We start from the raw sequence: 18,529 nt of genomic DNA, 5'->3' as shown, positions 1-18,529 counted from the left end.
GTCCGATAAGTATGATGAAAACCAGTCCAGGCTTCCCTGTGACAATCCTATACGTGACTTTAATCTTTGCAGCAAAATGTTGTGATCGAGTGTGTCGAATGCTGCGCTGAGGTCAAGAAGAACAAGGAGTGACACTTTTCCTTCATCGGTGCTCTGAAGTAGGTCATTCTGCACACGGACAAGTGCATTTTCAGTGCCATGGAATCGTTTGTATGCAGACTGAAAATAATCATGAAGACGATGATGTGACATGTGGCTTAAAAGTTGCTGAGCAACGATTTTCTCCAGTACTTTCGAGCAGAACGATAAATTTGTGGCAGGTCTGTAGTTCTTCAGCAGCTCGACTTGTTCAGCCTTCATGCTGTGCATCTTTGGAATTGGCTTGACTGCTGCTGATTTTTATGTATTTGGGAACAAAATTATACGGTAATGATTTCAACATCCGTTATAAAATAATTCGACTCAGCAAGTTACACCATAAAGCCTTTCCAATAATAATACATATTAATTTTGGTATTACCAATATACACCGATGTGTGTAAGCACCGTAATCCCGAGTTCTGTGAGAAAAGAATCACAAGCATATTACTCGGGTGGGATTCGAACTAGACCACCGAGTTTACCCGGTAGATGGAGGCAGTTTGAATCCTTTATTTTAACAGCGGGTACTACAACAAATAAATACTTGAACATTAATCTTTGTAAAATATATTACGGTAATTTTTTATTATTAAATAAAAACAATATAAATATCGTCTTGAAGTTATTTTACACTTTCTTAGTGCAAAACATACCCAAATGTTATAAAATATCAGTATAGTTTGCCCATGCTCACAAGATACATTATCACACAGCAAATTATTTTCCAGGATAAAAATGCTTACATTTTTTTAAGAGAATAGTTTACAACTTCGCTGTTCCTCATCAACGACAAAATATATGTAAACTATAATGCCATCATAGAAGGAAACATAAAAGCATGCTTTGGTAATGTTTTGACCCGGAACCTATGTCAAACTGACCCGAAACTGTGTCAAACCGGCAAAACATCAGTCAAAATCACAATATCTACCACTCTTCTTGGTCAGATTAAAGAAATTGATCAAGCCCCACCGGCAAACCGGGTCAATTTGAGTTTTGCGACAGTGTCTTGTTCGCATTTAGGTTTACTCATTTTGTACACGAGATAACTTAGTTTGTTACGCTCTAAAAAACGTCCGGATCCTGACCCTGATCCATGGCAACGGATGGGATCTGAGTTGAATCCAATTTTAACCCACTGTCTTGGTCAACCTGATCCATAATGTGGTCAAGGCCCCTGGGATTTGGAACCCGGGTCTTCTTTTAGAGATTTTGTTTTTATTTTGTTATCCCAAAAGGAAGAGAACAACAGTAATGATAAGTGAGGATATCGTGACAGTGACTGACAAAGCAAGTGCGACCCGGTCAATAACCAAAGCTACATCCTTCCAATCTAGGTCAGTACCCACATAATGTGTCTTCTTATCATTGGGACCTCGCAGGCTCACTTTGATGTCTACGGCTGTATCGTTACCCAAAGGCCCGTCTTTACGGGAGTGCTGGGCCGTACAGGCACGACAGCGTGTTTTATTGCCGTTGCTTGTCTCGATGACATCGTCACTACCTTCAGACTCATCACCAGACTCTCGTGGTAACCGCTGCTCTGATGCTCCACGGTCCACACCGTAAGACAGTTTATTAAAACGGCGGGATTCTAGATTGTAGAGAACGGCACGAGAAAGCTTGGAAGTGGTGTGATGAAGCCAGCGTGGCACTGGGCGTCGGTCGTTGTGGTAGAACAGCTTGAGTACTAGCACGGTGCATATGATTGAAGTGCAAGCAAGGACAATCATTGGAGTAAAGTAGAAAGCTGCAGACAAAAAAATGTGAAGTTATTGGTTTAGGAAAATACAGAATACAGTGACAGCAACCTTTTTTACAAAAGAATTATGTTTTGCTCGGCCCCCGTGACCAGTTTCTTCCTAGACCGCTTGGGATGGGATGATGAGCTTCTACTCAAATGTTTATACTGTATCATAGTGATGGGACTGTCAATACGGCACGGTGCGCAAAATCAAGACTGATGATCGGCGCACCAGCCTTCGCAAAATCACAAAATGCTGATATTGCTGTATGCATTCTTGTGTTGTCATTTTTTAGTAGTGAACCGCTCTTGCACGACGCGGAACACACCTCCGTACCAACATTCTGCCGCTCTTGGGAGTCGGGCCGTGTCTGAATTGGCGGATACGGTAGCGGTGTGGCAGAGGATTCTGTCCCCCCAGAGATTATGTGCGTTATACTGCAAACCGTGTACAAACTTATTTTGATAGCGCCCTCTTTTGACTCGTCCTCATTTCGCCCATCGTTGATTTTCCATACGGGGACAGAATCCTCGGTTGACAGAGATTTCCCTGGGACACCGGCACGGAAAGGTAAAAGTGATAATGCAAGATGAGGAATGGTTGGAAATTCGTACTTACTTATTATAGGAGATTTGTCTGCGGACGTTGGTGGCAGGTTGTCAGTGATGAGCTGCTGGAAGAGCACAAGAGCTAGCAAGTTGGTCATCCCGAGCTGAATCTTCTCACCCGACTCGGGGGGCAGAACAAACACCATCAGGTTCAGGACAGACAGCAGCAGGCATGGTATAATGATGTTCAAGACGTGGAAAAGAGACCGTCTCCGGAGATGAATGAAGTACCCAAGATCAGGAAAGGGGATGGTACAGCAAGCATAAAGCACCTCTCTGCGAACCACATCCACCTTGACGAGTTCCCACACACTGTCATCGCGGAACTGGTTCTGCGTAGAAACCGGTCCTACGATTTGAACGATATCTATTTCGGCACCGTCATACGCCCATGCGCTGAACTTCAACTCGCAAACCTGGACGTCGAACGGATACAGTCGAGCGTCGATGTTGCAAGTGCATTTGAGGATAACTGGTGTATTCCAGTCGACCAAACCAGTGTAGCTCACTTTGGCGTTGATATCCTTGTAACTCTCGAAGTTTATGTCCACACTAGAAAAAATGATAGGAGGTTTCGTTGGTACGTTTTCGTAAATCAACAGCAGTGTTTTCATACCTTGCACTCGTTCATCTTCTTTCAAAAAAGGTATGTGAAATAATCAAGTTTTGAAATACGAATAAAATTAAAAAAAATTAACCCCTGTAGTATAATCACCGGACCGAAAAAAAAAGTCGTACGAAAATTTGCAGCCCGATCTATTAACTAAAGGTACCTGGGAGTTTTTCTTACACAAAAAGACACGTTACTTGCATAAATATATAGATTATATAAATTATAGAAAGACATAGTGGCGCTATACCACCAATAACTTTATGGGTTTGTTGTTGCTTCGTTTTCTCTGATTTTGTTCCTGGTGGTATAGATATGTTGCTGTTGCTTATATGGGATTTGTTCGATCATGTTTGGTTCTCTCTTCTTCTGTGTGTGGCTTTTTCTCGTACAGTGCCCCATTGAGAACAGTGCTTTGACCCTGATGGGGTTACCCTATGAAGGGAGTGACTAGCCCTGGTGGTCTTACACTTTCGTATTGTACTACAGTGACTGTGTACAGAGGAAGAGTCGGAGTGACTTACTTTGTATACAGCGTGGTATCTGGCACCCACATTTTGGAAGTGTGAACAAACAATCTTGTCACATTATTATGTTCAGCAGGATTCCAAGTCAGGAACTCATCCTCCCATACCTGGAATTAAATCATAAGATATAAAAAATAACAAACAGACAGACAAACAAACAGTCAATCAACAAAAGATTTAAAGAGATTATTTCGATTGACCAATAATGTGACCGCATTTGGGCATGCCAAGACTTTACCTGACTTCTTGATAAGTCGTCATTATATTTGTTCTTCTTTTGATGTGGAGTTATACGACACCTTTTTGTTCAGACTTCAACAAATTCACCCCAAAATGCCAAAGGTGATGGACGTAATCAATCAAAATAGACAATTAGGTGCCACAAACAATAGTAAACAAAGGCTATTTAAAAGAACAAGATGGCTGTTCATTTGGAGAACCCAATTTTTGCATTAATAATATGAATCTAAATTGAACAATGCAGGTGGAAAGCGATCATTGCTCATCACCCTTTGTCAGCCTTGGTAAATCACTGCCACAAATGTAGACTTGTGGACAAGTCGTTTATGGTCCCACGCGGTGAGATAATCGAGTTGCAGCGGTGCTGCTCTCCACGCGAACTGCTGGTTGCGCGAACAACAGTTCGCGCGAGAGCAGTGACAACTCGACTATCTCACCGCGTGGGACCATGATTAACAACTTGTCCACAAGTCTACCACAAATGGGGTGTTACAATTGAGGCACAGGTGTTGTCACATAATGATACTTAGTAGAAAATCTTAATTGACACCATAACATGTTAAAGACTAATTTCTGTCAACACAATTGCATTGGTGTTATGTTTTCAGTGACGTGTTCAGTGATGTTTTCATAATATATTATAACACCTATGTGTTTATTTTGAGTCTCTTTTCGTTGTCTACGTCCATGGTGTCAGTTTTCAACTAAATTCAATTCAATTCAATTAATTTTATTGGTCCTACTATGGAGGAAAAACAATTAATAACACACAATCATAAATAAACTACTGGAAATAAACTAGATTAATTATTCAGAAAACTACATAATAAACCGCAATGGAAATAAACTGAAACCCACTGAACAACATCTAAGCATCCCAGTTTTTGCAGTGATCTTTTTTATGGCTTAACTACACCGGAGTCGCACCCGTCAAAGTGTATACCTACCTGTCCAAGCCATCCGCTAATCTGTATTGTTTGATCTTTTTCATTCTGCAAAGAACACATAAAAAAACGAGCGATTAGGTGAAAGCAAACTATTGGTCCTGCACCTTCACATTAAAAACTCTCAACTTACTTTCTTGATTTCCTACTTATCATCCAGTTTCTTTTATTTTATTGGTTTGAACCATCTTTATTTGATCACTGAATGCTACAATTACTATCTTTTAAACTGTTGCATGCTAATGAAGGAGTATCAAATTTCAAGCACATTTTGATGAACCAGATGTTAAATTATTGACTGAATTTTGCTAAAATTGACCGTGAAAACTTATTATGCCTTTCTCCCAACAGTGTCGCAACCTTCAAACATGCTCTAAAAACCCACTCTTTTCCTTCGGCATAGCTGGTCGTTTTTGTCTTTGTTCTGTCCCTTTCCCCTCTTTCTTCAGCGCCTTGTATCCTTTGGCAATTTGGCGCTTTACAAACACAGTTATTATTATTTATTTAAAGGCAGTGGACACTATTGGTAATTGTCAAAGACTAGCCTTCACAGTTGGTGTATCTCAACATGTGTATAAAATAACAAACCTGTGAAAATTTGAGCTCAATCGGTCATCAAAGTTGCGAGATAATAATGAAACAAGAAAACACCCTTGTCACACGAAGTTGTGTGCGTTTAGATGGTTGATTTCGAGACCTCAAGTTCTAAACTTGAGGTCTCGAAATCAAATTCGTGGAAAATTACTTCTTTCTCGAAAACTATGGCACTTCAGAGGGAGCTGTTTCTCACAATGTTTTATACCACCAACCTCTCCCCATTACTTGTCACCAAGAAAGGTTTTATGCTAATAATTATTTTAAGTAATTACCAATAGTGTCCACTGCATTTAATAACTGATATTAATATTAAAATATCTTAAGGAACTATACCAGCTCGATGACTTGGGTAATCAGGAGACGGAAGTGTATGGTGACTTTCGTGGAGTAATTGTGAACAGGTCTTAGAGATGGTGGGCCGTACTCATCCAACAGATTATCTAAGAGGGCTGACCGGTTGCTCTTCTTCGACTCGGTGCCTTTGAAAATAAACAAATTAAGTGAATAACGTTAGGCCTATATAGTTCCTTTAAATAAAGATAGATATTATAATTTTGTTTGTAAAGTTTTTAACAATTTTCTTCAGAAGTCTGGATATTAACCTATTATGTGTATTTTTCATTTCAAAACGAAAGACAGACACAAAATAATGTGCGCAATATTATTCCATAGACAGGGCACACAAAACATAGGTCTATGTAATGTGTAATTGAATACTGTTTATACATGGCTGATGAGCTAGAGTTAGTTAAATTAAGTTCACGAAATGATTAAGTGAAATATTAATGTATTTGTAATAGTTTATTTTTTTGTTTATTTATTACTTATTTTTTTAACTTCATTTCAGAATAGTGAAATTGCAAACGTCTCCAATGCACGCACGATTCGTGTTACTTAAGTGGTATTTTTTATTTTACTCCTTTGGCAACTTGATTTCAGAATAGTGAAATACAAAATTGGAAACGTCTCCAATGCTCACGCGATTCATGTAACCTTGAGTGATATTTTTATTACCGACAAACAAGGACGATGAAGAGGTTGAATAACCTAAGAACAATAAAACGTATGCGATAACAAACAGTGTAGTGAAACCTAACGGTACCAGTATTGTTTTCTCTTGAGGCTTATAACGGCCTAAAATAACAATAACTAGACATTAGGTGTTTGTGAACAAACACAAAGCTGTTCCGTGTTCTTTTGCTTGGATTATGAGCTAAAATTACCAAGATGTCTGTCATTGAAAAAAAGAAGAAAATGCTGAATGAGTTATGGTGCCACTTCCGGTTGACCCGGAAGTAGAGGTCGACATGGGGTCACGGTTTTTCAAAATTAATCTCCAATCCCCAAGGAGTCTTTAACTACAAACAGTCTAAAAAACGGCAGTTTACTTCTTGAGCTATGGTGCTACAAAGATTTCCCAATTAAAACCGCAAATAAATCAATAATTAAATACACTTTTCATTAAACTTGCACTGCCCGATTTTCGCCGAATTGGTTCTTTTTAAATTTAATTTTTTTAATTAATCTGTTTATGTATTTTTGATTTTTTTTTAACGAATGTTGACGGACAGTTATTTTTTCAAAACGAAAGAGAGACCAAACTTTTCGCGTTAGAATTCCATGGACAGGGCCTATGTATTGACGTGAATATTAATTGTGACCCACTCTGTGAAATGAGTCACATGTCGCCCAATGCAATATTAAGTTATGGACAGTTTAATGTGGAAAATGTTTTTTTCCCTTTTCTTTTTAAGATCTTAAGTTGCATGGGTAACCTTTAAAACACTTACTTTTAGGCAATAAAGCTATGAATACAACAATTGTGTGATCATACTTATGTCTAATTTGTATCCTTTATCACACAATGGTAGTTTAAAATATGGTAGTTTTTCAAAAAAATGGTGTAGTGGCTAATTTCAAACGCGTGTAACTCAGCAACGCGATAACCCCAAAGCTTAGACACATACCAAATTACTGCTGCCGATGTGTTCTTTCCAGCCATGCATTTAACTCAATTCCTGAAATTGCCTATATCTGACTCATTTTCACAGAGCGGGTCACAATTGAATATTGTTTGCACATGGCTGGTGAACTTGAGTTAATTAATGCCTCAAAGGATTTGTGAGATATATTTGTATTTATTTTTAAACTTAATTTTAGACTAGTAAATACAGATTGTGTCTTTCTCGAATCGCCGTTTAAGTTCAAATCTATCTTTTTCCGGTAAAAATAACAAAACGAATTTCAGTGTTTTACATATTAAGGACTGTAATTGATTAAACAAAATTGTAAAATATTAAAGTCCCCCCCCCCAATGCTTTTCGTTCACGAAAGATACATATTGTGTATTATTTATTTATTTAAGTGAGAATTCTTTACTTTTATTGCAGATTTGCCTACTTACCCGTTGGAAGTGTGCATACTAGCAGATACAGGAACAAACCGAAGCAAAACTGTCTCATTATGCTTTCAATAATTGTGAGTAAAGATTCATCACAGCAACAATAGATCGAGCAAGATGCAAGCTTCTCCAATGGTAAGTTTTCACGTTCACTGTTGTCTTAAAGTCTCACATGAAAACTCGTCACGATCAACGAATGTTCAATATCAGGACTTGATTCAAACTTGGATTTTGCTTGTTTAAAACATTGAAAGTACATCACTAAATAAAGCAAAAGTCAGCATTTGCAGTCTCCAACGGATGACGTGTGGCCTGTGAAAGAAGCGCTTGCTTGCAGGCTTATATGCCGAATGCCGAGTTCCAAGTACCCACTCATACATACAAAACGCTGTAATGATTGTCACCTAGACGTGCGGTTTAAGTACTTTGTGACGTGAAAGGTTTACCGTACTTTAATACCTACCAGCTCATATTGTTTGCCTTCAAGAATTTTTTTTTGTTTTCGGAATTCCATTAGTCTTGGTTCCAAGACCATTGGTGTTGCGTGGTCACACACAACCAACGTTCCGATCTATGCACGGCAAAAACTGTACACGCTTGTAATGAACGAACGCTAGCGGGCGCTCTGTTTCTCTGATTTAGATCTCACCATGGTCTTGGATATTTGCAACGACGGGTCTTAACTTTTTTGTTGTTTTTCGGCAAATCTCCCCCGACTTTCCGGTGGAGCCAATCAGAGGCTGCGTAGCGGTTGGCTCATGAATAATAGCCAGTGTTGTGCATGCAGTGTAAGGTGTAATTACTCGCACAACGCACCATCATTACACGTTAGACTTTATGCCTATGTTGTCTTTCACAATTTGTCTCCAGATTAATTTGTGGCATCGTATCAAGCCTGATCTGTTCCAATATACATCACAGTTGCCTCTGATTCCTTTATTGCCACACCATACTTGTTTGTAGGGTTTCGAGAGAGGGCGCTACATACACTTTTAGCCTAGTATCACAACCATAAAGCTTTTGGTTTTGAGGCATTGCATCGTTAAGTATCAAATTTTGGTTAGCGGTAATGTGTGCTGTTAGATTGTGTTCTTTTGAGAACTTGCCTTGCTTTAAATTCTACTACCGTAGAGTCGATTTTTCGGAATTCGGGAGACTTCTGCGCTACCGCAGAGTAGATTTTTAGGGGTGTTTTTTTGAGACTTCATTTCTGAAAAGAACTGTCCTGCTGGTTAACTACTACCTGGGTGGAAGGTATGGAATCTATAGGTTGCAACTATCTATAGAGGTCAAAATAACCATTGCTCATTGGCCCATCCCGTGACCTGCGCGTATTATATGCACTGTCCAATGTTTAATCATTGTTTTACTTCCAAGAGGGTGGGGGAATGACGTCGGTGCACAAGGTCTGTAGTGAGTTTGATCAGGTGCATTTGTTTTTCTATCGTCCTAAAAGTAATTAGTGTTATCATTTAAATCCTAAAAGGTTGTCTCGGTGGAAATAGGCAAACAAAAAATGTGTTGATGTCAACGCAAAAAGAAAGGAGAAGTTTGTCAACTGATTGATTTCCGCACTTGGAAGACGTTGTTTATTATTATGTTCATGTCAACAATCGGCGTTGATTATAGCTTTAATAAAAAAAAATCATTTAATGTTATTGGATGACATATCAATTTAAAAAAATTATACCGTTTTTTCTTCTTTCACGATAGAAAGCAATACTTAGTATGGTAATAATTACAACATCCGTTATAAATTAATTTGACTCAGAAAGTTACACCATAAAGCCTTTCCAATAATAATAAATATAATTTTGGTTTTACCCATAAACACCGAGGTGTGTAAGCACTGTAATCCCGAGTTCTGTGGGTGGAGTTCGAACACACAACCTTTGCAATTCTAGAGCAGTGTCATACCAACTAGACCACTGAGATTGCCCGGTAGCTAGAGTCAGTTCGAATCCTTTATTTTAGCAGCAGCGGGTGCTGCAACAAATAAATACCTGAACATTAATCTTTGTAAAATATATTTACAGTAATTTGTATTATTAACTAAAAATAATATAAATATCGTCTTGAAGTTTATTGTATACATTTTACAGTGCAAAAGATACTCAAAGGTTATACAATATCAGTATAATAGTTTGCCCATGCTCGCAAGATACATTATCACACAGAATATTATTTTCGAGGATAATTAATGTTTCCTTAAATTTTTGTAAGAGAATAGTTTAAAACTTTATTGTTCGTCTCATCCCCGAAAAAGAAAATAGGGAAAAGAAAACATAAAAACATGCTTTGGTAATGTTTTGACCCGGAATCTATGTCAAACTGACCCGAAACTGTGTCAAACCGGTAAAATATCAGTCAAAATCTCAATATCTACCACTTGTTTTGGTCAGCTTAAAGAAATTGATCAAGCCCCACCCGCAAACCGGGTCAATTTGAGTTTTGCGACAGTGTCTTCGCATTTAGGTTTACTCTTTTTGTACACGAGATAACTTGGTTTGTCACGCTATAAAATCTTCCGGATCCTGACCCTGATCCGTGCCCACGGATGGGATCTGAGTTGAATCCAATTTTAACCCACTGTCTGTGTCAACCTGATCCATAATGTGGTCAAGGCCCCTGGGATTTGGAACCCGGGTCTTTTTTTTTTAGTTTGTTTTTATTTTGTTATCCCAAAAGGAAGAGAACAACAGTAAGGATAAGTGAGGATATCGTGACAGTGACTGACAAGGCAAGTGCGACCCGGTCAATAACCAAGGCTACATCCTTCCAATCTAGGTCACTGTCCCCATGTGTCCCCTTATCCTTAAGACCTGGCAGGCTCCCGTTTACTTTGATGTCTACGGCTGTATCGTTACCCAAAGGCCCGTCTTTACGGGAGTGCTGAGCCGTACAGGCACGACAGCGTGTTTTATTGCCGTTGCTTGTCTCGATGACATCGTCACTACCTTCGGACTCATCACCAGACTCTCGTGGTAACCGCTGCTCTGCTGCTCCAGGGTCCACACCGAAAGGCAGTTCATTAAAACGGCGGGATTTTAGCTTGTAGAGAACGGCACGAGAAAGCTTGGAAGTGGTGTGATGAAGCCAGCGTGGCACTGGGCGTCGGTCGTTGTGGTAGAACAGCTTGAGTACTAGCACAGTGCATATGATTGAAGTGCAAGCAAGGACAATCATTGGAGTAAAGTAGAAAGCTGCAGACAAAAAAATGTGAAGTTATTGGTTAGGAAAATACAGAATACAGTGACAGCAACCTTTTTTTACAAAAGAATTATGTTTTGCTCGGCCCCCGTGACCAGTTTCTTCCTAGACCGCTTGGGATGGGATGATGAGCTTCTACTCAAATGTTTATACTGTATCATAGTGATGGGACTGTCAATACGGCACGGTGCGCAAAATCAAGACTGATGATCGGCGCACCAGCCTTCGCAAAATCACAAAAAGCTGATATTGCTGTATGCATTCTTGTGTTGTCATTTTTTAGTAGTGAACCGCTCTTGCACGACGCGGAATTGGCGGATACGGTAGCGGTGTGGCAGAGGTTTCTGTCCCCCCAGAGATTATGTGCGTTATACGGCAAACCGTGTACAAACTTATTTTGATAGCGCCCTCTTTTGACTCGTCCTCACTTCGCCCATCGTTGATTTTCCATACGGGGACAGAATCCCCGGCGGACAGAGATTTCCCTGGGACACCGGCACGGAAAGGTAAAAGTGATAATGCAAGATGAGCAATGGTTGGAAATTCGTACTTACTTATTATAGGAGATTTGTCTGCGGACGTTGGTGGCAGGTTGTCAGTGATGAGCTGCTGGAAGAGCACAAGAGCTAGCAAGTTGGTCATCCCGAGCTGAATCTTCTCACCCGACTCGGGGGGCAGAACAAACACCATCAGGTTCAGGACAGACAGCAGCAGGCATGGTATAATGATGTTCAAGACGTGGAAAAGAGACCGTCTCCGGAGATGAATGAAGTACCCAAGATCAGGAAAGGGGGTGGTACAGCAAGGATAAAGCACCTCTCTGCGAACCACATCCACCTTGATGAGTTCCCACACACTGTCATCACGGAACTGGTTCTGCGTAGAAACCGGTCCTTCGATTTGAACGAGATCTACTTCGGCACCGTCATACGCCCATGCGCTGAACTTCAACTCGCAAACCTGGACGTCGAACGGATACAGTCGAGCGTCGATGTTGCAAGTGCATTTGAGGATAACTGGTGTACTCCAGTCGACCAAACCAGTGTAGCTCACTTTGGCGTTGATATCCTTGTAACTCTCGAAGTTTATGTCCACACTAGAGAAAATGATAGAAGGTTTCGTTGGCACGTTTTCGTAAATCAACAGCAGTGTTTTCATACCTTGCATTCGTTCATCTTCTTTCAAAAAAGGTATGTGAAATAATCAAGTTTTGAAATACGAATAAAAAAAAAAATTGAACCCCTGTAGTATAATCACCGGACCGAAAAAAAAGTCGTACGAAAATTTGCAGCCCGATCTATTAACTAAAGGTACCTGGGAGTTTTTCTTACACAAAAAGACACGTTACTTGCATAAATATATAGATTATATAAATTATAGAAAGACATAGTGGCGCTATACCACCAATAACTTTATGGGTTTGTTGTTGCTTCGTTTTCTCTGATTTTGTTCCTGGTGGTATAGATATGTTGCTGTTGCTTATATGGGATTTGTTCGATCATGTTTGGTTCTCCCTTCTTCTGTGTGTGGCTTTTTCTCGTACAGTGCCCCATTGAGAACAGTGCTTTGACCCTGATGGGGTTACCCTATGAAGGGAGTGACTAGCCCTGGTGGTCTTACACTTTCGTATTGTACTACAGTGACTGTGTACAGAGGAAGAGTCGGAGTGACTTACTTTTTATACAGCGTGATATCTGGCACCCACATTTTGGAAGTGTGAACAAACAATCTTGTCACATTATTATGTTCAGCAGGATTCCAAGCCAGGAACTCATCCTCCCAAATCTGGAATTAAATCATAAGATATAAAAATAACAAACAGACAGACAAACAAACAGTCAATCAACAAAAGATTTAAAGAGATTATTTCGATTGACCAATAATGTGACCGCATTTGGGCATGCCAAGACTTTGCCTGACTTCTTGATAAGTCGTCATTATGTTTGTTCTTCTTTTGATGTGGAGTTATACGACACCTTTTTGTTCAGACTTCAACAAATCCACCCCAAAATGCCAAAGGTGATGGACGTGATCAATCAAAATAGACAATTAGGTGCCACAAACAATAGTAAACAAAGGCTATTTAAAAAAACAAGATGGCTGTTCATTTGGAGAACCCAATTTTTGCATTAATAATATGAATCTAAATTGAACAATGCAGGTGGAAAGCGATCGCTGCTCATCACCCTTTGTCAGCCTTGGTAAATCACTGCCACAAATGTAGACTTGTGGACAAGTCGTTTATGGTCCCACGCGGTGAGATAATCGAGTTGCAGCGGTGCTGCTCTCCACGCGAACTGCTGGTTCGCGCGAGAGCAGTGACAACTCGACTATCTCACCGCGTGGGACCATGATTAACAACGTGTACACAAGTCTACCACAAATGGGGTGTTACAATTGAGGCACAGGTGTTGTCACATAATGATACTTAGTAACTAAATCTAAATTGACACCATAACATGTTAAAGACTAATTTCTGTCAACACAATTGCATTGGTGTTATGTTTTCAGTGACGTGTTCAGTGATGTTTTCATAATATATTATAACACCTATGTGTTTATTTTGAGTCTCTTTTCGTTGTCTACGTCCATGGTGTCAGTTTTCAACTAAATTCAATTCAATTCAATTAATTTTATTGGTCCTACTATGGAGGAAAAACAATTAATAACACACAATCATAAATAAACTACTGGAAATAAACTAGATTAATTATTCAGAAAACTACATAATAAACCGCAATGGAAATGAACTGAAACCCACTGAACAACATCTAAGCATCCCAGTTTTTGCAGCGATCTTTTTTATGGCTTAACTACACCGGAGTCGCACCCGTCAAAGTGTATACCTACCTGTCCAAGCCATCCGCTAATCTGTATTGTTTGATCTTTTTCATTCTGCAAAGAACACATAAAAAACGAGCGATTAGGTGAAAGCAAACTATTGGTCCTGCACCTTCACATTAAAAACTCTCAACTTACTTTCTTGATTTCCCACTTATCATCCAGTTTCTTTTATTTTATTGGTTTGAACCATCTTTATTTGATCACTGAATGCTACAATTACTATCTTTTAAACTGTTGCATGCTAATGCAGGAGTATCAAATTTCAAGCACATTTTGATGAACCAGATGTTAAATTATTGACTGAATTTTGCTAAAATTGACCGTGAAAACTTATTATGCCTTTCTCCCAACAGTGTCGCAACCTTCAAACATGCTCTAAAAACCCACTCTTTTCCTTCGGCATAGCTGGTCGTTTTTGTCTTTGTTCTGTCCCTTCCCCCTCTTTCTTCAGCGCCTTGTATCCTTTGGCAATTTGGCGCTTTAAAAACACAGTTATTATTATTTATTTAAAGGCAGTGGACACTATTGGTAATTGTCAAAGACTAGCCTTCACAGTTGGTGTATCTCAACATGTGTATAAAATAACAAACCTGTGAAAATTTGAGCTCAATCGGTCATCAAAGTTGCGAGATAATAATGAAACAAGAAAACACCCTTGTCACACGAAGTTGTGTGCGTTTAGATGGTTGATTTCGAGACCTCAAGTTCTAAACTTGAGGTCTCGAAATCAAATTCGTGGAAAATTACTTCTTTCTCGAAAACTATGGCACTTCAGAGGGAGCTGTTTCTCACAATGTTTTATACCACCAACCTCTCCCCATTACTTGTCACCAAGAAAGGTTTTATGCTAATAATTATTTTGAGTAATTACCAATAGTGTCCACTGCATTTAACTGATATTAATATTAAAATATCTTAAGGAACTATACCAGCTCGATGACTTGGGTAATCAGGAGACGGAAGTGTATGGTGACTTTCGTGGAGTAATTGTGAACCGGTCTTAGAGATGTTGGGCCGTACTCATCCAACAGATTATCTAAAAGGGCTGACCGGTTGCTCTTCTTCGACTCGGTGCCTTTGAAAATAAACAAATTAAGTGAATAACGTTATATAGTTCCTATAAATAAAGTTAGATATTATAATTTTGTTTGTAAAAGTTTTTAACAATTTTCTTCAGAAGTCTGGATATTAACCTATTATGTGTATTTTTCATTTCTTTAACGAATGTTGACGGACATTAATTTTTCAAAACGAAAGACAGACACAAAATAATGTGCGCAATATTATTCCATAGAGAGGGCACAAAACATAGGCCTATGTAATGTGTAATTGAATACTGTTTATACATGGCTGATGAGCTAGAGTTAGTTAAATTAAGTTCATGAAATGATTAAGTGAAATATTAATGTATTTGTAATAGTTTTTTTAATTTTTTTTTAAAACTTCATTTCAGATTAGTGAAACACAAAATTGCAAACGTCTCCAATGCACGCACGATTCGTGTTACTTAAGTGGTATTTTTTATTTTATTCCTTTGGCAACTTGATTTCAGAATAGTGAAATACAAAATTGGAAACGTCTCCAATGCTCACGCGATTCATGTAACCTTGAGTGATATTTTTATTACCGACAAACAAGGACGATGAAGAGGTTGAATAAATTAAGAACAATAAAACGTATGCGATAACAAACAGTGTAGTGAAACCTAACGGTACCAGTATTGTTTTCTCTTGAGGCTTATATAACAATAATACTCGGGTTTATGTAGCACTTCATCAACCATGTCTACCTCAAAGCGCTTCCAACATTACTACCACAGTTTATTGTTTAGAGATAACTCCTTTCGTTGTTCGTTTTTCAAATTTAATTCTAAGGTACACTCAAATTATTGTCGAGGAGTTGATTTTATTTATTTATTTATTTCTTGTTTATCCTGGGAAATCCATTCTGTAAGAAAAACTCACTGATCTCTCATCTAGAAGTGATCTTAAGATAAAATATTAAAAATGTACACAGAAAGCATTGCATATTCATTTATAAAAGCACTCGATCCAAGCACACATACATTTTGAAAACTACAAAAACGTTTACAACTTTTATATTGTAATTTTATAATGTGATTTTATGTTTACTTTTTGATAATGTAAATTATATTTGTTTGTTCTTAACAATTATTGTGCAGGGCCCGAATGGGAACCAGTTATTTTTACTGATTTGGCTCACCCTGGGTAAATAAAAGAAATAAATCAATAATTAAATACACTTTTCATTAAACTTGCACTGCCCGATTTTCGCCGAATTGGCTCTTTTTAAATTTTAATTTTTTTAATTAATCTGTTTATGTATTTTTGATTTTTTTTAACGAATGTTGACGGACAGTTATTTTTTCAAAACGAAAGAGAGATCAAACTTTTCGCGTTAGAATTCCATGGACAGGGCCTATGTATTGACGTGAATATTAATTGTGACCCACTCTGTGAAATGAGTCACATGTCGCCCAATGCAATATTAAGTTATGGACAGTTTAATGTGGAAAATGTTTTTTTTCCCTTTTCTTTTTAAGATCTTAAGTTGCATGGGTTACCTTTAGAACACTTACTTTTAGGCAATAAAGCTATGAATACAACAATCATACTTATGTCTATTTTATGTCTTATTTGTATCCTTTAGCACACAATGGTAGTTTAAAATATCATTTTACTTGTAATTAGTTTTTCATAAAAATGGTGTAGTGGCTAATTTCAAACGCGAGTAACTCCGCAACGCGATAACCCCAAAGCTTAAAAAAAAAAAAAATTACTGCTGCCGATGTGTTCTTTCCAGCCATGCATTTAACTCAATTCCTGTAATTGCCTATATCTGACTCATTTTCACAGAGCGGGTCACAATTGATTATTGTTTGCACATGGCTGGTGAACTTGAGTTAATTAATGCCTCAAAGGATTTGTGAAATATATTTGTATTTATTTTTAAACTTAATTTTAGACTAGTAAATACAGATTGTGTCTTTCTCGAATCGCCGTTTAAGTTCAAATCTATCTTTTTCCGGTAAAAATAACAAAACGAATTTCAGTGTTTTACATATTAAGGACTGTAATTGATTAAACAAAATTGTAAAATATTAAAGTCCCCCCCCCCCAATGCTTTTCGTTCACGAAAGATACATATTGTGTATTATTTATTTATTTAAGTGAGAATTCTTTACTTTTATTGCAGATTTGCCTACTTACCCGTTGGAAGTGTGCATACTAGCAGATACAGGAACAAACCGAAGCAAAACTGTCTCATTATGCTTTCAATAATTGTGAGTAAAGATTCATCACAGCAACAATAGATCGAGCAAGATGCAAGCTTCTCCAATGGTAAGGTTTCACGTTCACTGTTGTCTTAAAGTCTCACATGAAAACTCGTCACGATCAACGAATGTTCAATATCACGACTTGATTCAAACTTGGATTTTGCTTGTTTGAAACATTGAATGTACATAACTAAATAAAGCAAAAGCCAGCATTTGCAGTCTCCAACGGATGACGTGTGGCCTGTGAAAGAAGCGCTTGCTTGCAGGCTTATATGCCGAATTCCAAGTACCCACTCATACATACAAACGCTGTAATGATTGTCACCTAGACGTGTGGTTTAAGTACTTTGTGACGTGAAAGGTTTACCGTACTTTAATACCCACCAGCTCATATTGTTGGCCTTCAAGAAATTTTTGTTGTTTTCGGAATTCCATCGACTATCGTCTCTTCAACCTTACATGCAGCTTTTAATTTCGAAGTTGTTTTGTTGTACACTTTAAAAATTTCCGGTCAGAAATAATCCGGAATTATTGAGTCCTGGAGCGGGGCGTGATCCATATCTGGTCAGGCTGACACAAACACGGTCAACGTTTGAACTTTAGGTTTTTAAAGTGCACTGGGGTATCCCTTTTAAGCCCTTTCGATTTGTTGAAACGTTGTAGACCCTTTTTCATGTGCATTATTGTTTGTATACAGAGAACATTGAAAAGGAAAGTGAACATTGTCTCGACATTGAAATGGCGATTGGCAAACCCCATTTAATTGTTGTATCGGCATATTGTATTATTATTGGTGTTGCATTTACATTTCATGAGCCACGTCCCCATCCCCACGAACGAATAAACCCAAACAAACAAACAAACAAACAAACAAACAAACAAACAAACAAACAAACAACAAACAAACAAACAACAACAAACAAACAAACAAACAAACAAACAAACAAACAAACAAACAAACAAACAAACAAACAAACAAACAAACACCCCCCCCCAAAAAAAAAAAAAAGAAAAAGAAAAAGGAAGGACAAAAACAACACCCCAACAACAACAAACAGGTTAAAGGTAGACTGTCTATTATAAACAACCAGTTGTTTTCATGACTACTGTTCGGGAGAGGGCGCTGTTATATAGCCGACGTCATCAAACGAAATGCACAGATTTGTACGCGCGGCGCACATAATATTGGCCTATGAGCAAACTCATTTTGACCTCTTCGCGACGAGGGCGCCCTACTCTAATGACGTCATAATATGCAATGTGTGTTTTTTTGTTTTTTGTTTTTTTTTGGCAGCAGATGAAAGACAGTTTCGCGTAGTGGCATGACCATCATTGAGCGAAGTAAAGTAGCTCAATCATTGTAC

General features: G+C 38.3%; 2 protein-coding genes and 1 long non-coding RNA gene across 3 annotated transcripts in view; 1 reads left to right on the top strand and 2 right to left on the bottom strand.

Annotated features, from left to right (window-relative positions):
- Positions 1 to 17,189, top strand: part of LOC117290530 — a 34,184-nt gene extending 16,995 nt beyond the window's left edge. Inside the window, exons 2-3 of the long non-coding RNA XR_004519047.1 lie at positions 7,803 to 7,948; positions 17,084 to 17,189. This is a non-coding gene — a long non-coding RNA (uncharacterized LOC117290530). The remainder of the gene's footprint in view (positions 1 to 7,802; positions 7,949 to 17,083) is intronic.
- On the bottom strand, positions 620 to 7,896 carry LOC117290529 (acetylcholine receptor subunit alpha-type acr-16-like). Its single transcript, XM_033771960.1, has 6 exons — positions 7,817 to 7,896; positions 5,746 to 5,891; positions 4,819 to 4,863; positions 3,629 to 3,738; positions 2,505 to 3,046; positions 620 to 1,891 (listed from the first exon to the last, which is right to left on the bottom strand). The coding sequence occupies exons 1-6, from the start codon at positions 7,872 to 7,874 to the stop codon at positions 1,368 to 1,370; spliced, it is 1,425 nt and encodes a 474-aa protein (XP_033627851.1). The 5' UTR covers positions 7,875 to 7,896; the 3' UTR covers positions 620 to 1,367.
- Positions 10,485 to 17,223, bottom strand: LOC117290528 (acetylcholine receptor subunit alpha-type acr-16-like). The gene is made up of 6 exons (XM_033771959.1): positions 17,098 to 17,223; positions 14,797 to 14,942; positions 13,874 to 13,918; positions 12,699 to 12,808; positions 11,578 to 12,119; positions 10,485 to 11,016 (listed from the first exon to the last, which is right to left on the bottom strand). The coding sequence occupies exons 1-6, from the start codon at positions 17,153 to 17,155 to the stop codon at positions 10,490 to 10,492; spliced, it is 1,428 nt and encodes a 475-aa protein (XP_033627850.1). The 5' UTR covers positions 17,156 to 17,223; the 3' UTR covers positions 10,485 to 10,489.
- Between the last annotated feature and the right edge of the window lie 1,306 nt (positions 17,224 to 18,529).

This window comes from Asterias rubens, chromosome 5 (assembly GCF_902459465.1).
Source record: "Asterias rubens chromosome 5, eAstRub1.3, whole genome shotgun sequence".
NCBI classification, from domain to species: Eukaryota; Metazoa; Echinodermata; class Asteroidea; order Forcipulatida; family Asteriidae; genus Asterias; species Asterias rubens.
The sequence above is the reverse complement of the archived record's forward strand: the minus strand, read 5'-3'. Positions and strand labels throughout refer to the sequence as shown.